Below are 24195 nucleotides of genomic sequence, written 5' to 3'. Positions count from 1 at the left end.
TTCTTCACTCCGCTGCCCGGCTCATCTTCCCGCAGAAACGACCTGGGCGTGTCACTCCCCTTCTTAAACACCTCCAGTGGTTGCCTACCGACCTCCGCTCCAAACAAAAACTCCTCACTCTAGGCTTCGAGGCTCTACGTCACCTCGCCCCTTCCTACCTCTCCTCCCTTCTCTCTTTCTACCGCCCACCCCGCACGCTCCGCTCCTCCGCCGCCCACCTCCTCGCCGTCCCTCGGTCTCCCCTATCCCCGCCGTCGACCCCCGGGCCGCGTCCTCCCGCGGTCCCGGAACGCCCTCCCTCCTCACCTCCGCCAGACTGATTCTCTTCCCCTCTTCAACACCCTACTTAAAACTCACCTCCTCCAAGAGGCCTTCCCAGACTGAGCTCCCCTTCTCCCTCTACTCCCTCTCCCGCCCCCCCTTCACCTCTCCGCAGCTTAACCCTCTTTTCCCCCCATCTCCCTCCGCTCCTCCCCCTCTCCCTTCCCATCCCCTCGGCACTGCACTCGTCTGCTCGACTGTATATATTTTCATTACCCTATTTATTTTGTTAATGAATTGTACATCGCCTCGATTCTATTTAGTCGCCATCGGTTTTTACGAGATGTTCCTCCCCTCGACTCTATTTATCGCCATCGTTCTCGTCCGTCCGTCTCCCCCGATTAGACCGTAAGCCCGTCAGACGGCAGGGACCGTCTCTATCTGTTGCCGACTCGTTCATTCCAAGCGCTTAGTACAGTGCTCTGCACATAGTAAGCGCTCAATAAATACTGTTGAATGAATGAATGAAAGGAATGGCGGAGGCGGGGAAGCTGTGGGCGACTCTCGGCGGCTCAAAGAAACCGTGCCCTTGTACCGCCCCTTGTACCCTCCCGCCGGACCCTCCTTCAGCCTTCTCGGAGGGGAAGAGCATCAGACGGCAGCTCCCCGGGGGCCCTCTCGCTCGTTCGTTCAGATCGTATTTATCGAGCGCTTACTGTCTGCAGAGTACTGTACTGAGTGCCCGAGAGAGTACAGTACAACGATAAACAGACACATTCCCTGCCCACAATGGGTTTACAGTCTAGAGGGGAAGAGGGATGTTAATAGAAATCAATAAAGTACACATAAAGTGCTTTGGGGCTGGAAGGGGAGATGAATGAAGGGAGCAAGTCAGGGCCACGCGAAAGAGTGGGAGAAGGGGAAAGGAGGATTTAGGCAGGGAAGGCCTCTTGGAGGAGGTGTGACCTTGATAATGCTTTGAAGCGGGGGAGAGTCACTAGGATTTGAGGAGGGAGGGCATTCCAGGCCAGAGACAGGACGTGGGCGAGGGGTCGGCGGCGAGAGATGAGATGAAGGTACAGTGAGGAGATCAGCATCGGAGGAGCGAAGCGCGCGGGCCGGGTTGTAGTAGGAGAATAGGGAGGTGAGGAAGGAGGGGGCAAGGGGATCGAGGGCTTTAAAGTCAATAGTGAGGAGTTTCTGTTTGACGCACAGGTGGGTGGGCAGCTGCCGGAGGTTCTTGAGGAGTGGGGAAACATGGCCCGAGCATTTTCCCACCAGGCCCAGGCCAAGACCCACACAGCCAGCGGGCCCTGACACCGTAGGGGCCGATGCCGCCGACTGCCGACCGGCGGGTCGGATCCTTCCTGGCTCGAGAATTCTGAATCATCTTTCAGCATCCGGCAGCGGCCGGAAAGCCCTTCCACGCTGTCTGCGGGAAGACGAGGCTCGGGCCCTGGACGCCCTTCTGAGACCAGCCAACTGATTTGCATTCCAAAACGGGGGGGGGGGGGGGTGACTTCCCTCGGGGCAGTGCAAAATAATAATAATATTGGTTAAGCGCGTACTGTGTGCCAAGCACCATATTACGCCCTGGGTTGGATACAAGCAAATCGGGCCGGACACTCCCTGTCTCACGTGGAGCTCGCAGTCTCAATCCCTATTTTATAGATGAAGAACTGAGGCGCAGAGATGTGAGGTTGCTTGCCCAGGGTCACCCAGCGGACATGTGGTGGAGCCAGAATTAGTGCCGTTGACCTAGGTCCATGCAGAATCCACTACACCATGCTCTTATCTAAAGGAGGAGGGGGTTTGAAAAGGAGGATCTGGAAGGGAAAGCAAATCCGCCACCTCCCTGTCATTCCGCCTCTCCCCCCGGCCGGTGTTGCTCTGCCATAAATACACGCTCCTAAATAGCATCCCTTCCGGCCACCCTGTCAGGTGACAGATGGGGATTACAGCCCTCCGTGCTAATTAACTGTGTCTGTCTCAAGGCCTAGCGGATAGAGCGCGGGCCCGGGACTCAGAAGGACCTGGGTTCTAATGCCGGCTCCACCACGTGTCTGCTGCTTGACCTCGAGCGAGTCGCTTCTCTGGGCCTCCGTTCCCTCATCTGTAAAATGGGGATTAAGACTGGGAGCCCCACGTGGGCCAGGGATCGTGTCCAAACTGACTGGCTTGGATCTCCCCCCGGCGCTTAGTCCAGTGCCTGGCACAGAAGTGCTGAACAGATTCCATTAAAAAAGAAAAAGGCGGGTCTGGAAAAGGCAGAGTGCTGTAGCGTTTCCTCGTTCATTTGTTCGGTAGCATTGAATGCACATTCCAGGGAGAGGGCTGGATTGAATCCTGCAGAGAACTGGAAAGAAAGGAAAAAGCACAGGCCTGGTCCCTGAAGAAATTAAGACCTGTTAGAGGAGACATACCAGGAGACACAAGGAAACAAAAGTCTACTGAGGCATGGGGCATGGGGACAGGGGCTATCGGTCGGTCGATTTCATTTATCGAGCGCTTACTGCGTGCAGAGCACTCCACCAACTCTCCGGGAGAGTACAGTGTAACAGGGTAGGTAGGCAAGTTCCCTGTCCACTGTAGCTTCGGTCTAGAAGGGGAGACACATTAAAATTCATGACCGATATCAACGTAAGTGTTGCGGGGTTGAAGGTGGGGTGGATAAAGGGGACAAATCTAAGGGCAAGGAATGGCACAGAAGGGAGTGGGAGAAGGGAAGAAGAGGGTATAAGTAGGGGAAGGCTCTGACGGCGGGAAGAACGGCGGCTCGCTGGATGTGAAGGGGGGGAGGGCGTTCCGGGCCAAAGGCAGGATGTGGGTGAGGGTCGGTGGCGGGATCGAGGAACAGTGAGCAGGTTGGCATTAGAGGAGCAAAGCGTGCCTCTGGGTTGTGGTAGGAAATTGGTGAGATAGATAGCGGCCAAGGTGATTGACCGCTCTAAAGCCAGGGGGAAGGAGTCTCTGGTTGATGCAGACGTGGATGGGCAACCGCTTGAGGTCCTTAAAGAGTGGGGATTCACGGATTGAACTCTTTTTAGAAAAACGATCCGGGCAGCAGAGCCAAGTGCGGACCGGAGAGGGGAGAGAGGCAGGAGGCCGGGGGGTCAGCGAGGAGGCCGATGCAGCAGTCAGGGCGGAATAAAATAAAGGATAAGGGCTTGGATCAGCGTAGTAACAGTTTGGATGGAGAGGAGAGGGAGGATTTTCGCGATGTCGTGAAGGTAGAACCGACAGGCTTTACGTGGGTTGAGTGAGAAAGAAGAGATGGGGATAAATGCCAGGGTTACAGGGTTGCGAGACGGGAAGGAGGTGGTGCTGGCTACGGAGATGGGAAGGAGGAGGGGGAGGGCAGGGTTAGGTGGGAAGAGGAGGAGATCTATTTTGGACATATTAAGCTTGTGGTGTCGGGGGGGGGGGGGGGGGGGGGTTGAGGGGGGGCATCCGAGGAGAGATGTCCGGAAGGCATCTGCAGAAAACGCAGCTGCAGAGGAGAAAGATCAGGGCCGGAGATGTAGATATCATTATCCTTATTATTTAATTGCCTTCTGCGTTAGAGTGTTAGCCCTTTGTGGGCAGGCAGAGTGACACTTGCTTTATCCTGAACTTCCTAAGCGCCTAGTACATTGTACCGCACCAACTGGGCCCTCAGTAAACACTACTGTTAATTATTCCCATCGACGTTGTTTGAGTATCCGTTGTGTTCGGAATACCGAGCTGGCGACAGAAAACGGTTTCTGGCCTCACGGAGTTTGCCATCTAATAGTGAGCACAGTTTGGCACATATTCAGAAGCTTGTGTGTTTTGCGGGGGGGGGTTTAATGGTATTTGTTAAGTGCTTACTATATGGCGGGCGCTTGTACTAAGCGCTGGGGTAGATATAAGATAATCAAGTTGGACACAGTCCCTGTCCCTTAAGGAGCTCACAGTCGAATAGGAGAAATGAAGTTGAATTACAAAAGACGGTGAAGACTTTAAGCTCGTTGTGGGCAGGGTTTGTGTCTACCAACTCCCTTATATTGTACTCTCCCAATAAAAATTATGGCATTAATTACGGTGCTTGTCAAGTGCTTACTGTGTGTCCAACGCTGTTCTCGGTGCAAGGTAATCAGGTTGACCCCGGTCCCTGCCCCACGTGGGGCTCACCCTCTTATCCCCATTTTACACTTGAGGTAACGGAGGCCCAGAAAAGTGAAGTGACTTTCCCGGGGTCACCCAGCAGACATGTGGCGGAGCCGGGATTAGAACCCAGGTCCTTCTGACTCCTGGGCCGGTGCTCTCTCACTACACTATTCAGTGTTCTGCACACAGTAAGCACTCCGTAGATACGACTGATATAAAGGAAGGGAAGCAGTTCCCGTTATCAGCATCCGTTCTTCCTCCGCCTTAGGTGGTGAGGCCCGTGAGGGACAGACTGCCTGATCTGATTATCGCATATCTACCCCAGCGCTCAGTACCGACGCCTGACACGTAGCAAGTGCTTAACGTATACCTTTATCATCTTGTCCTACGCCGTCGGGTCGTTTCCGACCCTTAGCGACACCACGGACACATCTCTCCCAAAACACCCCGCTCTCCACCTGCAACCCTTCTGGTAGTGGATCCAGAGAGTTTTCTTGGTAAAAATCCGGAAGCGGTTTGCCAGCGCCGCCTTCCGCGCAGTAAACCCGGGTCTCCCCCTCGACTCTCTTCCGGTTGCCCAGCATGGGTGAGTTTGGACTTGTAGCCGGTGGCCTTCCACTCGCTACCCACTGCCCAAGCTAGGAATGGAACCGACAGGCCTCTGCTTGACCCTCCCTCCCGTAGCCGAGACTGGTAGTGTACCGGAAACTCCCCAGGTGCGACCCTGAGAGGGGATCATTATCATCAGAGAACCTAAATTGATGTACGCTTGAGTGACAAGATGAATGGAAGCGTGGAATCCTGCAGGAAATACCTCTTGGAGACTGCGGAAGACTTTGAAAGTGGGCAGAATGGAGTGGGGAAGGAGTTCTCTGCGGGGGAAAGGTGTGAGTCGCTGGATCTGGTAATACTAATAATAATGATAGTGGTAATAATAATAACAAGGTTGGTATTTAAGGGCTTACTACGTGCACAGCGCTGGGGTAGATACAGGGTAACCAGGTCGTCCCACGTGAGGCTCACAGTCTTCATCCCCATTTTACAGATGAGGGAACTGAGGCCCAGAGAAGTGAAGGGACTTGCCCACAGTCACACAGCTCACAAGGGCCAGAGTCTACTTGTTCAGCGCTTACTATGTGGCAAGCACTGGGGATAGACACAAGTTAAGCAGGTCGGTCACAGCCCCGTCCCACACGGGGCTCACACTCTTAATCCCCACATTCCAGATGAGGGAACCGAGGCCCCGAGAAGCGAAACGACTTTCCCCACGTCGCATAGCGGACGTGTGGCAGAGCCGGGATTAGAACCCAGGTCCTTCTGACTCCCAGGCCCGTGCTCCGTCCACTAAGTCACGCTGCTTCCCACAACGGATCTGTGACCGCTCAGTAGCCGGACTCTTTTCTTAGAAGACTCCCACCTAGAATGGGGTGTCAGCAGCCCCAGCCTTCAGACTCATCCCTCGGTGCTATTTACTGAGCACTTACGGTGGGCAGAGCCCTGGACTGAGCGCTTGGGAGGCTCCACCACAACAGATCCCGTCCCACAAGGAGCTTCCAAGCCTCAAAATGCCGTCGGAGCCGCGGCGTTTCGAGCGGTGCCGGGGAGCTGCCGCCCTGCCGGGCGGCGGCCCCTCGTCGCAATTCGGGAAGAGACGTGACTCACTTAACCGTCATTCCCGCATCCAAAGTAGTATCCGGCTGCCTGGGTGTGCTTCCGGGCCCTGATGCCGCCTGGTCTCGGAGGGAGCGGGGGTGGATCGTTTTCCCCAGCGCATGAATTGGACCAGCGGGCAGGGAAGCAGCGGGGCCTAGTAGATAGAGCCCGGGCCCAGGAGTCAGAAGGACGTGGGTTCTAATCCCGGCTCTGCCACTTGTCTGCCGTGGGGCCTCGGGCAAGTCGCTTCACTTCTGTGGGCCTCAGTTACCCCATCTGTAAAACGGGGATTAAGGCCGGGAGCCCCACGCGGGACAGGGACCGTTTCCAACCCGATTTGCTTGCGTCTGCCCCAGCGCTTAGAACAGTACCTGGCGCGTAGTAAGCGCTAAACAAGGACCATAATTATTATTATTCAACACGCTCGTCGGGCCGGCGGAGCGGGTTCTCCCCGCCCCCTCCAAGGTGGCGTTGGCGGGGCGGCCCGGCCGAGGAAGAGGCCCCATTGAGCAATCGTCCGGTGGATCCGGTCCAGGTGGCCCGCCGATCTCCATCTGGGGGCCTGACTTATCCAGCCGGGCTGCCTGCCTGGATCAACTCAACTAGATAATTGTTCCGTCTTCCTCGTTGTCCACACAGACTCTGCCAGCGGGTCCAAGAGTTCAGACCGGGGATGTGGGCCGCTCTGCCCGGCGCTTGGTCCACCTGGGCTCCGTCGGTTTGGTTTGTTGTTGGGTTTTTGGGGGTATTTGTTAAGCGCTTACTCTGTGCCAGGGAACGTACTAAGTGCTGGGATAGATACCAGACAGTCCGGTTGGATACGGTCCCTGGCCCACGTGGGGCTCGCGGTCTTAATTTTATAGAGGAGATACCCGAGGCGCAGAGAAGCGGCATGGCCTAATGGATAGAGCACGGGCTTGGGTCTGCTGGGTGGCCTTGGGCGAGTCGCTTCACTTCTCTGGGCCTCAGTTCCCTGAGATTAAGACTGTGAGCCCTGTGCGGGCCGGGGACCGAGGCGAGACGCGGGCGAGAGGGCAGCGACTCGGCCCTCATCTGCCCAACTCTTCCTTTCTGGGTCACCTGTGGGCTTGAACTTGTACCCTTTAAGCCTTTGATATTCACCCACCCTCAGCCCCACGATCCTTAGGTATGTATCCGTAATTAATTGTATTGTCTGTCTCCCCACCTCTAGACCGTAATAATCACGGTGTTTGTTAAGCTCTTAGTATGTTCCAAGCACGTTCTGAGCATTCCTCGTGGGCAGGGAACGTTTCTCCCAATTCCGCTGTCGTGTTCTCTCCCGAACGCGTCGTCCGGTGCTCTGTACGCCGTAAGCAGTCCCGAAATGCCATTCGTCGATTGGTGGATGGATTGGTTAGTCTGCCAGCCGTCAGTTCCCCCGGTTTGAGATGGCGTTTCCATCCGGGAAGCCGTCGGGTTTTTGAGGTGCCGTTGGGCTTGTAAACCCGTGGCGGGCAGGGAATGTGTCTGTTCTGTTGTTATAGCGTACTCTCCCGAGCGCTTCGTACAGTTCCCTGCACACAGTAAGCGCTCGATAATTACTGACCCGCAGTTCTCCGTCGCGGGGTGACCTCGGCCGGGGCGTGGGGGAGCCTCGGCCGGGTGTGGGAATAATATCTCGAGGGGCCAATTTTGCTCTGGCCGGGTAGACCCGAGCTTTCTGTCCACGGCGAGGGAGGCCGCGATGACCCTCCTACCTGCGTATTGTCCCCTGTGGCTTTAAGGGCAGACAGGTGGCTTAATAACGATAAATGATAATAATTATGGTATCTAAGCAGTTACTACGTGCCAAGCACCGTTTTAAGCACTGGGGAAGGTACAAGGTAATCAGGTTGTCCCACCTGGGGTTCGCGGTCTTAATCCCCATTTTGCAAATGAGGGAACCGAGGCACAAAAAAGTGACTTGCCCGCAGAAGACAGATGAAGGAGCAGGGATCAGAACCCCTCGTCCGTGGCCTCGCCACTGGGCCATGCTGCGTCCATGGCTTGTTCCCCCTCCTCTTCTGCGTCATAGGCGGTTCCCGACAGAGACCCCCAACCGGTCCCGTCTTCCAGGGGGCGGGGCCCTTTGCCAGTCGTGCCTACAGCCGTTATCCTCAGCCCCTTCCTGCTCCTTTGCACCGTCGTCTCCTTCCCCCCGCCTGAAGTCCTCAGGTCGCCTCTCTCGCGTGAGGCCTCCACTCGGGCTAATTAAGGGAGGGATTTGGGACAGGTGGAGAGAGCTGCGTGACACACCCGGTCCACTCCACCTTCGATCTGTGTCCCTTTCTCGAGGAACCACTCTTCCCCCCCCCCCCCCCCCCCCCGGCAGGCTGCCTGACAACTGCTCCTCACCGCAGAGAGCCAGATCACACTGTAATGAATGCCCCCTTCTGTCAAGCAGTCAGTCAGTCGTATTCATTGAGCGCTTACTGTGGGCAGCGTACCGTTCTAGGCACTTGAGAGAGTACGTGATAACAATAAACAGACACATTCCTTGCCCTCGCTCCTCCCGCCCGGCTTCGCGCGGCCTCCGCTCCGCCTCCCCTGCCCTGTCCTCCCGGCAAGCGCGGGCCGGGGCTCCCCGAGACGTGCTTTCATTTAGCCACGTGAAGCGACTCATTCCACGGCGCCGTGTTCAGGGACCTCTCCCGGCCCCTGGGTGGTATTTTGCTGAGATGGCGGGACCTGAATCGGCGGCACTGTCTAACCGCATTGCCCCCGTCCCTCACCCTTTCAGCCCGTTTAATCTGCCATCCGTTCGGACCAACCTTTCACCCGGGCAGTTCTACGGCTGAAGCGCATCAAAGCACGACAGTAGCTCGTAGTAAATATGCGCGCCCAGAGGAAGGATTCGGGGACAATCTGTAACTTCAGATGGCAGCTGTCGCACATTTTCCCAGAACGGTGGTGTTTCTTAAGGGCGTAAAATATGTGCCGAGCGCTGTACTGAACGCTGGGGTAGACCCAAGCTGAAGAGGTCAGACGCAGTCCCTGTCCCACACAGGGCTCACAGTCCAAGGAAGAACGGAGATTGACTCCCCAGCTTACGTGAGGAAACTAAGTCCCAGAGAAGTGAAGTGAGTTGCCCGAGTTCACCCAACGGGCAAGTGGCAGAGCCGGGATTAGAACCCAGGGCCTCTGACTCCCAGGCCCTGGCCCTTTCCACTAGGTCGCACTGATTCTGATGTTGATGGTAATACTTGGATAATCATTAGAACGACCAAAGTCGTGAGCTCTAATTCCGGCTTCCCCACATGTCTGCCGTGTGACCTTGGGTAAGTCTTCCCCCTTTCAGACTCTGAGCCCATTATTGGGCAGGGAATGTCTCTAACTGTTGCCGAATTGTACATTCCAAGAGTTTAGTACAGTGCTCTTCACACAGTAAGCGCTCAGTAAATGCGAATGAATGAATGAAAGTCACTTCGTTTCCCCGTGCCTCAGTTCCCTCATCTGTAAAATGGTGATAGAGACTGTGAGCCCCACGTGGGACAGGGACCGCCCAACCCAATTTGCTTGTAGCCACCCCAGCGCTTAGTACGGTGCTCGGCACATAGTTAAGCGCTTAAACACTACAGTTATTATGAATAATCACAAAGCATCTGATAATGATACGATTTCAAGCTCAAGTAACCAAAGGCACCGTCTGTTTTTAAACCTGAAAGCTTTTGACTAAATTCATCCCTGGTCTTCTTTTGTATCTCACTGTCTACACCGCCTATTCCCAGCCTCCCGTGGTGTTATCCACCTCCAGCTACCTCGGACCGGTTGGAGGAGTTTGGAGGCTCCAAGGGAGCGGGAAGAATTAAGCTCGCTGTGGTTAGGGAACACGTCTACTAATTCTCCCAAGCGCTTAGTACAGAGCTCTGCGCCCAGTCAGTGCTCAATAAATACTACCGATTGCACAAGAAGAAGAAATCGTATTTATTGAGCGCTCTCTGCACTGTATTAAGGAAACGCTCGGATGGGAGGGGGGGGATGAACAAAGGGGGCGAGTCAGGGCGACGCAGAAAGGGAGTGGGAGAAGAGGAGACGGGGGCTTAGTCGGGGAAGGCCTCTTGGAGGAGATGGGCCTTCAATAAGGCTCTGAAGGGGGGAGAGTCATTGTCAGATACGAGGTGGGAGGGCATTCCAGGCCAGAGACAGGACGTGGGCGAGGGGTCGGCGGCGAGATAGACGAGCTGGAGGCACGGTGAGAAGGTTAGCGTTCGAGGAGCGAAGTGTGCGGGCCGGCTTGTAGTCGGAGAGTAGAGAGGTGAGGTAGGAGGGGACAAGGGGATTGAGGGCTTTAAAGCCAGTGGCGAGGAGTTTCTGTTCGACGCAGAGGTGGCCGGGCAGCCACCGGAGTGCCCTGGGCCACGGCCTCGTCCGGCAACGCGATGTGGCTTCTCGATCCCTCTTCGCTTCAGCCCAAAGGGTCGGTTCAGTCGAAAAGATTTTGCGGAACAAAGCAGTTTTTAGTGATTCATTTCCCGCCCTCATCGCCAAGTCCACAAGGCAGTGTGTTGAGTACAGACTGGGCAAAGTGGGAAATGCAACATTGGATTTACACTTCTTTTGACCGCGGGGCAACTAGCATTACTAATAATGATCGTGGTATTTGTTAAGCGCATACTATGTGCCAGGCACTGTACTAAGCGCTGGAGTGGATACAAGCAAATTGGGTTGGACAGAGTTCCTGTCCCACATGGGGCTCGAAGTCTGATAAAATACGTGGATATTCCTCACCGGCCTCTGAAAAAGATTCGCCCTCCGGAGAGACTCTGAATTTTATTTTAAACCCCAATGGGTCTGGACTCTTATGGCCAGACCGCCTCTTAGGGTACTTGAACTTTACCGGTCGTCTAGGGGCAAAGCAAGTTAGCAGTTTCCCCCAGCTGGTAAATGGTTTACGTTGGCAGCGAGCGTTTAAGGTGCAGGATTAAATATCTCATTCTGTTTCCACAAAAGGGGTTTCTGTTGTCCTTTTGGTTCCTGTTTGAGCTGCTCTTTTGTTGGCAGAAACTGCCACCTGTAGAGAGGCTCCCCTCCTGTTTCCATGCCTCCTCTCTCCTCTTTCCCGCCCCCCTCTTCCCTTTCCCGCCCCCTCTCTCCCCTTTCCCACTCTCTCGCTTTCCTTTCCCGCCCTCCTCTCCCCTCTCTCTCCCCTTTCCCTCCTCTCTCCCCTTTCCCTCCTCTCCTTTCCCGCCCCCTCGCTCCCCTTTCCCGCCCCCTCTCCCCTTTCCCGCCCCCTGCCTTCCCTCTACTGGCCCCTCTCCTTTCCCACCCCTTCTCCTCTCTTTCCCGCCCCCTCGCTCTCCTTTCCCACCCCCGCTCTCCCCTTTCCCGCCACCACGCCTCTCCCCTTTCCGACTCCCTTTCCCTCCTTTCTCTCCCTCTCTCCCCTCTCTGTGTAGTTCGGAGTTATTCCTTTTTAATGATCTGTACCCAAAAGAGGCAGCCTTTTGGATTCAATAACGTTTGTCTTTTGTTCTCTCCCCCAGAATATTCTCTTTCCTGGATGTAGTCACCCTGTGCCGCTGTGCTCAGGTCTCCAGGGTAAGTACGGCCTCTGTTCTTCTTTCCGTAGGATCTCGGGCTTGCCGTCTTGGAACTCCGTTGCCCGTGATTGTGGACAGCGGTATTGTCTGTGGCCAAGACAGGAATTAAAGCAGGGCTAGGGTTATAGAAAAAGTTCAACAGAGGCCCTTCCCAGATTGGAAAAAATATGGGCAGGAGTTCCCAGTGAAATGCCCGGAGGGCTCAGGAGCCACAGAGGAGACAGCAGTCTGGCCTAGTGGAAAGAGCACGGGCCTGGGAGACGGGAAGCACGTTGTTCTAATCCCGGCTCTGCCACGGGTCTGCTGTGGGACCTCGGGCAAGTCGCTTCACTTCTCTGTGCTTCAGGTCCCTCATCTGTAAAATGGGGATTAAGACTGTGAGCCCCGCGAGAGACAGGGATGGCGTCCAACCTGATCAGCTTGTCTCTAATCAGGAACAATACTTGACACGTAGTAAGCGCTTAACAAATACCATCGCTATAATTATTATTATTATTACCTTTAGTCCGACAGGGCCTCGACTGCCTCCTCTCGTCGAACGGGGTGACCCTGGCATTCACTGTCAATCACTGGCGTTCACTGAGCGTTTACTGCGTGCAGAGCACTGTCCTGAGCGCTTAGGAGAGTAGACTGAGCACATCACATGGGACTTGTCAACTGTGTGACTTTGAGCAAGTCACTTCACTTCTCTGTGCCTCAGTTACCTCATCTGTAAAATGGGGATTAAGACTGTGAGCCCCACGTGGGACATCCTGATTCCCCTGTGTCTACCCCAGCGCTTAGAACAGTGCTCGGCACATAGTAAGCGCTTAACAAATACTAACGTTATTATAGGGCTGTGTCCAATCTGCTCAACTAGAATCTGCCCTAGTGCTTAGTACAGTGCCGAACGAATTCCGTGACTCCCCGGATTATTCTAATACAACGGAGTTGATAACCCATTCCCAGCCCACTAGGAGTAGTCTACAGTTCCCTTCCCTTCCCCCATGGGTAGACTCGACATCATCTTTCTGAATTCCGGAAGCCAGGACAAACTGGCCGTGGCATCCTTGACCGTGGGCCTCCCCCATCTTTCTCGGGGCCAGAGAGCCCTGGCCATTTGGGGTTTGGGAGAGGTTTTGGGAAAGTGATCTTATTACCTGCCGCTGCATCTATAGCAGTATCCCCTCTAGACCGTAAGCTCTTGTAGGCAGGGAATGTGTCTGCTTATTGTTGGATGGTACTCTCCCAAGCTCTTAGTACAAGGCCGTGCACAAAGTAAGCGCTTGATTGAATGACGGCACATCTCCTCCAAGAGGGCTTCCCTAACTAAGCCCTCTTTTCCTTTCCTTCCACTCTCTTCTGCGTCGCCCTGACTTGCTCCCTTTATTCATCCCTACCCTCCCAGCCCCGCAGCATTCGTGTACATATCTGTCATTTATTTGTTTATATTAATGTCTGTCTCCCCTCCAGACTGTAAGTTCACTGTGGGCAGGGAATGCATCTGTTACAGTCTAGTGTACTCTCCCAGGTGCTTAGTACGGTGCTCTACACAGTAAGCGCTCAATAAAGGCTATTGACTGACTCCATACTGGTGACTTGATGGAGCGGGTGACCGACAGCTCGGTGACCCCCTCTGTTAGCCGATCCCCGATTGGCTCAGACAGCGGCTTCGAAGCCTCCCCGAGTGGGTCGGGACTGCTCCGAGCGGGCGCTCAATGTCAGATTCTGTCCGGTCCAGCCTGCCAAGGCCCGTGGCATCTGAAATTTGCTGGCCTGCCGGCCCTCCCTCCACGTGGTCCCCAAAGAGGACCGATATCCACTCTCCGAAGAGGACCTTTTAAGATTCAGGCCATCGAAGAGTTCCGCTATGCCCCCTCATAGTCATCCTTTTCGAAGGAAAGGGAGCGGAGGCCTTGTCACCCCAAAAGCCGACTCGGGGGGCCCAGCAGAGAAGAGAGGGAACAAGCTGCTTTTTCCAAAATGGCTTGTTCTGGGCCAGACCTTTTGCCCTCGGTGCTGGCTCAGAGACCTTCTCGGGCCGGGGCGCGACATATCTTCCTGGCCAGGGTATCGCGTTAGAGATGATCCCTGTAATTTTCTTTTATTTTTTTCTCCCCTCGGCCTCTCTAAGACCCAGAAACCTTCAGTCCCGGGGTCCGAGCATATTTAGCTGCAGACTGGCTCCCTCCTCAAATGCCTTCTCGCGTGGCAGCTGTAATTTGTCTGTATTTCTCTTGCAGACCCAGTGTTTTTCCCAAGATGTGACAGTGGCTTTTTATTTCCTTTTGAGGAAAGAACCTGGACACAAAGCTAACGCTTAAAGGTTCTTCTTTAGAAATGTGCCCGGCGAAGATGGATAGGACAGCTGCTGGCTTTGGATATCTGTCGGACAGCTTGTGCACCCTCAGAAACTTGTTCAGCCTTGAATTCCAACCGCCGGACGTTCCCCCGACCTCTCACTTTCCTCAGCTACCTCTCGCTTTCTCCTCAGTTGTTCCTTCCAGAATCCAGCAGAGCCCACAACAGGATTTGTGGGCTAACTTCAGGACTTGAACGCGTCTGCCAACTCTGTTGTATTGTACTCTCCCGAGTGCTTAGGACAGAGCTCCGCACACAGTGACTGCTCAATAAAGCAGCAAGAAACAGCGCGTTCTAGAAGGTAGAGCCCGGGCCTGCGGGGCAGAGGACCTGGGTTCTAATCCCAGCTCAGCCACTTGTCTGCTGTGACCCTTTGGACAAGTCACCTGATCTTTCCGTGCCTCGGTTCCCTCATCTGTAGAACGGGGATTAAGACCGTGAGCCCCATGAGGGACGAGGACTGCGTCCAACCCGATTAGGTTGTTACCCCAGCGTTTTGTACGGTGTTTACAATACCGTAAACAAATAAATGCATGCCGTTGATTGATCAGAAACCTCTTGAGACCCACAGATCAATAGCTGGTATTTATTGAGTGCTTACCTTGGGCAGAACACTATTCTAAGTTCTTGAGAGAGTACAAATGCAACAGAATTGAGAGACACACTCCCTTCCCACAAGGAGTTTACAGTCTGGGGGATCAGCAGATCCCTGATTTATGTTAAAGTTCTTGAACCCGTGAAAACCTCCCCTCTCTCTATAGAAGCCCCAGTGATCTGCTCCTTTAAACTTCCCAGGACATTATTTTCAGAGCAAGGACTCTTCCTTTCTTAGCCCCTTTAGAGAAGCAGCGTGGTCTAGTAGATAGAGCACAGGCCTGGGAATCAGAGGATCTGGATTTTAATCCCGGCTCTGCCACTCATCTGCTGTCTCATCTTGGGCAAGTTACTTCACTTCTCCGGGCCTGTTACGTCATCTATAAAATGGGGATTAAGACTGTGAGCCCCACGTGGAACATGGACTGTATCCAACATGACTAGCTTTAATTTACCCAGTACTTAGTACAGTGCCTTGCACAAGCATTTACCAAATACCATTAAAAAAAAAAGGAGCCTTGTATCAGTCATGTCTCCTGGGTGACGTTTTGGGCTTGATCTTGGCCAGGATATGCTTTTAGAGAGACCTATCAGCCTCGGTCTCACTACCGTGCGTCCTTTTGGAAGAGAAGAAAGGTGTTTTTTTGTGGTTTGCTGGGGACCGGGGCTGTTATTTTTATGGTATACGATAAGCACTGTGTGCCCAGTGCTGTTCTAAGCCCTGGTGTAGTTACAGAGTAATCAGGTTAATAATAATAATAATGTTGGTATTTGTTAAGCGCTTACTATGTGCAGAGCACCGTTCTAAGCGCTGGGGTAGACACAGGGGAATCAGGTTGTCCCACGTGGGGCTCACAACAAAACCCCGGTTGCTTGCAACAGTGGTGGGACTCTTAAATCCCCTCATCCTCCCTGCACTCCAAGTCCTCTGACAATGGATGACCTTTTTGAAGCTGCCACAGGGGCTAAATCAGTCCCATTTCAAGCCTCCCCATACCGCACCCTTGAGCAGACATGAGGGAAGTTTCCATTGGTCTGAAATGCAGTGTTTGGGGAGGACGGTTTATGGTATTTAAGCACTTAAATGATAGTAATTGTCGTATTTCCTAAGCTCTTACTGTGTGCCAGACACTCCTCTAAGCACTGGGGTAAATACATGCTAATCAGGTTGGACACAGTCCCTGTCCCACATGGGGCTCCCAGTCTTCATCCCCATTTTACAGATGAGGGAACTGAGGCACAGAGAAGTGAAGTGATTCGCTCAAGGTCACACAGCAGACAAGTGGTGGAGTGATGATGGAAATGAGCTCTGTCTTCCCCCCGCAGCCCCCAGCTAGGTCCAGCTCACCCACAGTCCTTAGGTCAGGAACCTGAGGGGTGCATACGTGAGAGAAAACAGGAGGCTTATAGAATTCCTCTTAGCTTAGTGTACTGTTTCTGCCCTTCCCCATTTGGCAAGCGGAGCAAGGATCCTGGCCGATTCCTCCCCTAAGCCATTCCCAGGAGGGGAGCCCCGAAGACGTCAGCTAGAACACGACTCCTCCCTTCCGCTGAGGTGCGCCTCTCCCCCCCGCCTCCTCTCACTTAACCCGTGACCCCTCGCCGACCTTTCCCCGGGCCGCCTCTGACCTGGGTCCATTCCACCCTACCGGGACTGAATCAGGAAGTTGAGGGGAAGCAATGCTTGCCCTTTTGAGACGTGAGGCACCGAATGGGAAGGTCACTGAGCGCTTAATGGGTGCAGAACACAGTACTAAGCACCGGGGAAGGTACAGTATGACATTCAAGGCACATTCTTTGGCCACAGTGAGTTTACAGTCTAGAGGGGAAGACAGATTTTAATATAACTAAATGACAGATATGTACACAAGCGCTGTGGGGCTGGGAGCGGGGGATGAATAAAGGGAGCAAGTCAGGGTGACGCAGAAAGGAGTGGAAGGAAAGGAAAAGAGGGCTTAGACAGAGAAGGCCTTTTGGAGGAGATTTGCCTTCAGTAAGACTTTGAATGGGCGGAAGGTAATTGGGAGGCATATATGTGTATATGTGTGTGTGAAATCCTGTCCCGGGAGGACAGAGCCAAACACTGGCTCTTTTTGTTTGAGTGAGTGCGCACGCACACAAACGCACATATACACACACACGGAGCCTCCCCCCCGTCCCAGCGTTGACCACACACTGACTCTCTCTTCCCTTCTTTCTAATAAAGGCTTGGAATGTTCTGGCCCTGGATGGCAGTAACTGGCAGCGTATTGACCTGTTTGATTTCCAGAGGGACATCGAGGTATAATTAAGTGACGCGTGGTCCCGATTCTCCGGTTAAAAATGTAATTACAGCCCGAGCCAGATGAATGCCGCCAAAAAGCTCTTCCTCTGTCCCCCGGAGATGGAAACCCCTCATTTCAGTGCATCTGAACCTCAGGGTCGCCTCGGAAGGTCTCGGCGGCCAGAGCGATCTCTCCGAGAGCCCAGGACTGTGGAAGGGCGAGGGCCTGCTTGAAACTGCACGGAGAGAGACGCGGCCAGGGGGTGGCCAGGCAGTGTTCAGCTTGGGGTTTCTCCTTCGAGTTCTCACCCCGTACCGTGGCTGCTTTTACTCCCCACGGAAATCAAAAGGGAAGAGGAAGGTGGCTCCCATTTCCCTGAAACAAGTCTTGCTCGGTCAAGACATTTCCCTGGAAATCCTGGGCAAAACAAGGGTCCGATTGGGAGATCTCATAGGCCGGGCCCCAAGACTTCCGGAATCCTATGCCTGGCACAGAACTCCCGTTTCTTCAGGACGGCAGGGATGTGGTTCTCGGGAGGGTCTGTGCTGGGAGCTGAGGTCGTCACGAGAACGGAGCGGGACGAATGGAAAGTTGCCAAGTTTGGTCTTCGTCATCCCTCGTGGCCTCCTCCCCTCCCCAGTTACCCTAGCGGCTGGCTGCTCGGGTAACTGACCACGATGGGCACCTCAACAGTCAGGGAAAAGTGCAAGTGAAAGGGAATTGAATACGCGGGCCGTCCATCCCGATGCTCACCTGACCTTGTGGGTGTCTGTCTCTTGCCAGGGGAGAGTGGTGGAGAACATTTCTAAGAGATGTGGGGGCTTCTTACGGAAGTTAAGTCTTCGCGGATGTCTTGGAGTTGGAGACAATGCATTAAGGTAATGGCACGGGCAGATTGGGATTAGGCTGCACCCCCTCTTCCGGAGCCGAGGACCATCTCTCCCTCCACGTCCGGGGGCAGAACCCATTTCCAGCCCCCCGCCCGCCCTAACTCTTTAGCCCTCTCTCACCCCGTCTCGTGTCAGCGGCTCTTACGGCGTTGGAGGTGTCTGGGGAGCTAGTTGTGGTTTGGGGGACCAAACCAAAGGTCACAGGGACAGACTTGCCCGTGATGGCTCCGGCTCCGTGGCCTTTAGCAAATCCCTCAACCTCCCCGCATCAAGACGGAGGCCGGCATTTAACTGTGACACCCAGAGGTATCAAAAATTAGAATTCAAGGCCTGGTGGTCGAATCCGTGGCCTTTAGCAAATCTCTTAACCTCCCCCCGGCAAGACGGAGGCCGGCATTTACCTGTGACACCAAGAGGTATCAGAAATGAGAATTCAAGGCCAGGTGGTCGAAAGGCATTGTGCAGGAATAGGGTCAGCAAACCGGGGGACGGAGGGGAAGAGTGAGCAGTAGCCAGAGGCGGAGGTGGCCGCCTCAGCCTCTGGGGGTGGGCAAGGGAGGAAGACGTGTCTTTCCTTTCACAGAAGGTTTGGCCCCGGGATCTTTCGGGGGGAGCGGGATCAGGGGAGGAACGCCCAGGCACGTGGCAGCCATCCTGCCACCGTCACGGCCCTGCTCACCCCAACCGGTCGCTCTTCGGCTGGCGGAGGGCGTCAGGGCCCGCCGGAGCAGGAGCGCGGAGTCTGAGACCCCTCCAGGGGAAGCCGGGGGATGTGGCCGAGGGGCCGCTCTCTCCCCCAGCCCCACCCCGACCGGGGACCTCCACGGGACGGAGACAGTCGGTCGTATTCATTGAGCACTTACCGTGTGCGGGGCACTGTACCGAGCGCTGGGAGGAGTATAACGGGCACGTTGGCTACCCACAGTGATCTTACACGGTACAGCCCAGACAGCTGGGGGCCTCAGCTTTACCCCTTCTGATTGGTGGTTCTTCTTGTTCTCCTCCCATAAAGGACCTTTGCACAAAACTGTAGAAACATTGAAGTTCTGAACCTGAACGGGTGTACAAAGACGACGGACGCGTAAGTACCGCGGGGTTGGGAAGGGGTTTAATGATGTGCTGAACACCTTCCGCCAAATTAGGCAGCCGGTCTTATTTGTTGAGCTCCCACTGTGGGCAGAGCACTGTGTGAAGCGCTTGGGAGAGTGCAGTATGACATTAAACAGACACAGGCCCTGCCCACAACGACCTTACGGTCTAGAGGAGACAGATATAAATTTGCTTGTATCCACCCCAGGCGTTTAGTGCAGTGTCTGGCACGTAGTAAGCACTTAACAAATGCCATCATCATTGTGAGGAGCAGGATGGCGTGGTGGATAGAGTAGGGGCCTGGGAGTCGGAAGGTCATGGGTTCTAATCCCGGCTCCTCCGCTTGTCTGCCGTATGGCCGTGGGCAAGTCACTTCACTTATTGGTGCCTCAGTTACCTCATCTTTAAATGGGGATTAAGGTGAGGCCCAGGTGGGGCAACCGGATTACCTTGCATCTACCCCAGCGCTTAGAACAGTGCTTGGCACATAGTAAGCGCTTAAATGTTATTATCATTATTATTATTATCTGTGCCTCAGTTACCTCATCTTTAAATGGGGATTAAGGTGAGGCCCAGGTGGGACAACCGGATTACCTTGCATCTACCCCAGCGCTTAGAACAGTGCTTGGCACATAGTAAGCGCTTAAATATTATTGTCATTATTATTATTATCTGTGCCTCAGTTACCTCATCTATAAAATGGGGATGAAGACTTTTGAGTCCTCTGCGGGACAGGGACGGTGTCCAACTCGATTTGCTTCTATCCACCCCAGCGCTTAATGCAGTTCCTGGCACACAGGAAGTGCTTAATACCATAATCATTAAATAAAAATAAATAAGTGACCTCAGTTGGGACAAAAGGGTCAGGAGAAGTGTCCCAGAGTTCAGCTCTCGGCAGGGGAGCAAAGGGAAGGAGTTTCTAATCTCAATCCAGAGAAGCCGTGTGATCTTTGAGATATATACAGCAGCATGGTTTAATGGAAAGAACGCAGTTTGGGGAGTCAGAGATGTGGGTTCTAATCCTGGCTCTGCCACTTGTCTGACCTTGGGCAAGCCACTAAACTTCTCCGTGCCTCATTTACTTCCTCTGTAAAATGGGGATGAAAACTGTGAGCCCCACGTGGGATAACCTGATTACCTTGTATCTGCCCCAGCGCTTAGAACAGTGATTGGTGCATAGTAAGTGCTTAACAAATACCATAATTATTATCATTATATATATATATATAATATATATATATAATATATAGACAACATTTATATATCTAGATGTATTGCATATTATATGTGTATATAAATATATATATAGTTTTTTCATGGTGTTCAGTGCTGACTAGGGGCCGAGCATTGGAGTTAGATTGACAGAGACATGATCAGACGTGGGCTCGGCCCTACGTGGAACTTAGAGAGACGTCTGCAGTGTTTTAGAGGCAAGGAGACCACCCCCCCATCCCCACCCCCATTTTCCCAGATGAAGAACGAGAGGTCACCCAGCAAGCCAGTGGCGGAGGTGAGACTGCCCTTCTCTGCCCACTAGGCCACACCACCTCTTCTTCCCTTTGCTCTCTCCTGGTCTTGGCAAGGGGAGCGAGTAGCTGGAACCCTGCAGACTTCAAGGCTTTTGCATTCAGAAGGTCCGTCGTGCCAGCCGGACAATCTCTGCTAGGTAGCGGCCCATGGGATGCCTTCAGATGTAGAGAAGCGATTAAAAAATAAAAAATGTGGTAGCCGGTTCCGGAGTGCTGAGTTGGCAGGTCCAGGATTGCTGACTCTTCCAGAGATGGCATCGGCAGGGGTTGGAAAACGACGGAGTCTAGGCGGCAGCGATCCAGAGATCAAAAACGTAAGGGTTCGCGGCTCCTGCTTGTTCCGTTCCTTGCTCGAGCCCGGAGCCTAGAGAAGGGATTGAATGTCTGAAGGCCACTACCTTCCAGGACACCGGCCTCGAACCGTCCAGAGAATACTGGTCTGAAGTGACCTCCCATGTGAGAGAGAGGAGAGAAGGAGTGAGAGAGGGGGGAAATGAATGAGAACGAATGAACGAACTACCGAGTTGCTGGCTTTTCCCTCAGAGGGCCATTTTGGACAGAGATCTGCTCCACGTTTAGAAGTCCCATCCTACTGAATTCCTCTCAGCCGGTTAGCCACGGGGCAGGGAGAAGGTGAGGGACTGGACTCTTCAGAGGGAAAAGTTGTTGGAGAAATCCAAGTATGGGCACTGAGCCCAATATCAGACCCAGGATCACCTTCATCTCCAACATCTCTCCCCAATCTCAGCTCAGTGTCCTGTTGGCCAACTTTTCCCCTGTTGGCACTCTCATCACCTGGAGAATTGCCTTATCATTATTATTATTATTATCATTATATCGTCATTATTATATTTGTCAAGCACTTAGTATGTGCCAGGCACTGTTCTAAGCGCTGGGGTAGATACAAGCAAATCAGGTTGGACACAGTCCCTGTCCCACATGGGGCTCACAATCTTAATCCCCAAGTAGGAGGAGGAAGTAGGATTTAATCCCCATTTTACGGCTGAGGAAACAGGCCCAGAGAAGATAAGTGACTTGCCCAAGGTCTCTCACAGCAGGCAAGTGGCAGAGCTGGGATTAGAACCTTTCCGCAGCCTTAAGAAGGACCCGCGGCATGGGACGGTCGATCTTTACCTTGGGGTTGCACACTGTGAGCGCTCAATAAATGCGATCGAATGAATGTTGGGCCTCCTGAGAGCAGGCCTGGATAGCCTCCGATCAAACAATTAATTAGTGGTATTTGTTGAGTGCTTATTCTGTGCAGAGTAATGTACTAAGCGCATGGGGAGAGTACAGTATAAGTTGCAAGCCTGCTGTTTCTGCAAAGACCAAAACCATCTCTAGAGAGTAAGCCAAGCTGGGCCCGTAGCGACACCCGTGAACATTTCCAGATGGGAATCAAATGCGTCCTTCCTTCACAGGATTCTTTGCTGAGCTCAGAGCAGTCCGTCATTCGATGGTATTCTCTGACCGCTGATGGCGTGCACAGCACGGTACTAGACGCCTAGGACAGTACAACAGAGTTGGTAGAATGATTCCTTGCCCACGAGGAGCTTAAAATCTACAGGAGCATCTCTTAATGGAGAAGTTGCCTGCTTTTTTTTTTTCATGGTATTTGTTAAGCACCTACTATGTTCCAGACCTTGTACTAAGTGCTGGGTTAAATACAAGTCAATCAGGTTGGACACAGTCCCTGCCCCGCTTAGGGCCCACAGTCTTAATCCCTATTTTACAGATGAACTGAGACACGGAGAAGTTAAGTCACTTGCCCAAGGTCCCGCAGCAGGCAAGCGGCAGAGCCGGGATTAGAACGCAGGTCTTCTGACTCCCAGGCCCGGGCTCTATCCACTAGGCCACGCTTTGTCTCGGGAGATCGCACCTGCCCCCTTGGGGATTTTCCTCGTGTCTTCTGGTTTCAGGGGATTTTATGACCGAAGGAAGTCGGTCGACTGCCATGTAGTCAGTCGTATTTATTGAGCTTTTATTATGTGCAGAGCACTGTACTAAACGCTAGGGAGAATACGATATAACCGTGTAACAGACAAAGCCCTGCCCTCAACGAATTTGCAGTCTAGAAGAGGAGATAGACATTAATCTAAATAAATAAATTACCTGACTATGTAACATGGGGAGGGGGTCTCTGACCTGCGGTCTACTTGGTGCCAATTCTGTTTCCCCCCTTCTCTTCCAGGACATGTACTAGCCTCAGCAAGTTCTGCTCCAAACTCCGGCACCTCGACTTGGCTTCCTGCACGTCGATCACCAACATGTCCCTTAAGGCCCTGAGGTAGGCTCTGCCCGTGGGACGGCATGGGGTCTGGCCGACGAGCAGCTTGACCTAATGGTCTGACCCGGTCACCTTCCTACGGCTCGGGCGAGGAGGAGATTCTCTCCACTTAGGACTCCATGCCTAGCGAAGCAGCGGAAAGAACCTAGTGGGAAAAGCCCAGGCCTGGGAATCGGAGGACCTGGGTTTCATTCATTTATTCATTCGATGGTATTTATTGAGCGCTTACTGGGTGCACAGCACTGTACTAAGCGCTTGGAAAGAGATAGAGACAGTCCCTACCCAACAACGGGCTCACAGTCTAGAAGCGTGGAGACAGACAACAGAACGAAGCAAGCAGACAGGCATCAATAGCATCAAAATAGATAAAGAGAATTATAAATATATGTACATCATTAATAAAATAACCTAATCCCAGCTCTGCCACTTGTCTGCTGTGGGACGTTGAGCAAGACCTACGCTTCTTTGGGCCTCAGTTCCCTCATCTGCAAAATGGGGATTAAGAAGATGAACCCTAGGTGGGGCAGGGACTGTGTCCAACCCGATTATCGTGCATCTGCTCCCCGGAGTTTAGTACAGTGCTTGGTACGTAGAAAGAGCCTAACAAATGCCTTACAAAAATAAAATAAAAAAGAGGGCATGAGCCCAGGACTCCAGGGATCCCAAGGTTTCCCACGGGGCTGCTTCTGCAGCGATGCAGCGGGAGCGTTTTTTGGTCTGCGTAGCCCGGGGATGTGTTCTAAAGACCCTTGTCTTTTAATCCACCCTCGGTGATGACTCATTAGAGAAAGCATAACGATATTGAGAAGCAGCGTGACCTAGTGAACGGAGCACGGGGCTGGGAATCAGAGGACCTGGGTTCTGATACCGGCTCCGCCGCTCGTCTGCTGCGTGACTTTTTATTTTTTTAATGGCATTTGTTAAGCCCTCACCGTGTGCCAGGCACCCTTCGAAGCGCTGGGGTAGACACAAGATAATCAGGTTGGACACAATCCGTGGCCCACATGAGGCTCACAGTCTTAATCCATCTTGCAGATGAGGTAACTGAGGCACAGAGAAGAGAGGTGACTTGCCCAAGGTCACAGAACAGACAAGGGGCGGAGCTGGGAGTAGAACCCGCGTTCGTCCGACTGCCAGGCCCGTGCTCTATCCACTGGGCCACGCTGCTTCAAGCCACTTCACTTCTCTGTGCCTGTTAACTTTTCTGTAAAATGAGGATTAAGGCCGTGAGCCCGTTGAGGAACGGGGACTCGGTCCAACCCAACCGTCTTGTACCCTTCCTTCCCAGTGCTTAGCACGGTGCCTGACACGTAGTAACCACTTAACTCTACCGGGGCTGTGGGTGACTGTACTGACTCTCCCAGGCCTGTGGAGAGAGAACTAGTAAAAAGGAAAACATGGGCCACAAGATGCTAAGCTGGCTCTTCCTAAGATTCTCCAGAGGCCCTTAAGGCCAAGTGGAAAATGGGAGGGCAGGGACCGAATCTGTTAGACCTTCCCGATCACTTAATAGAGTTCACTGCCCGTAGAAAGCGCTTGGAAAATACCAGTCCTACGAGGGGGAAAACCACAGAACGAGGAAGTGAGGCCAGCGTGCCGAAGAGGATTGGAAAGTATTTG

The 24195-nt window shown here is 53.4% G+C and overlaps 1 protein-coding gene across 5 annotated transcripts in view; it reads left to right on the top strand.

Annotated features, from left to right (window-relative positions):
- FBXL20 (F-box and leucine rich repeat protein 20) overlaps nucleotides 1–24195 on the top strand; it is a 79549-nt gene that overhangs the window by 41385 nt on the left and 13969 nt on the right. For all 5 annotated transcript variants that reach the window (XM_029074386.2, XM_029074388.2, XM_029074387.2 and 2 more), the window contains exons 3-7: nucleotides 11526–11580; nucleotides 16723–16797; nucleotides 17564–17658; nucleotides 18683–18751; nucleotides 22480–22575. In XM_029074386.2, coding sequence (XP_028930219.1) covers nucleotides 11526–11580; nucleotides 16723–16797; nucleotides 17564–17658; nucleotides 18683–18751; nucleotides 22480–22575 — 390 coding nt within the window. The remainder of the gene's footprint in view (nucleotides 1–11525; nucleotides 11581–16722; nucleotides 16798–17563; nucleotides 17659–18682; nucleotides 18752–22479; nucleotides 22576–24195) is intronic.

The sequence above is a fragment of the Ornithorhynchus anatinus genome, chromosome 11, assembly GCF_004115215.2.
Source record: "Ornithorhynchus anatinus isolate Pmale09 chromosome 11, mOrnAna1.pri.v4, whole genome shotgun sequence".
In the NCBI taxonomy this organism is placed as follows: Eukaryota; Metazoa; Chordata; class Mammalia; order Monotremata; family Ornithorhynchidae; genus Ornithorhynchus; species Ornithorhynchus anatinus.
The sequence above is the reverse complement of the archived record's forward strand: the minus strand, read 5'-3'. Positions and strand labels throughout refer to the sequence as shown.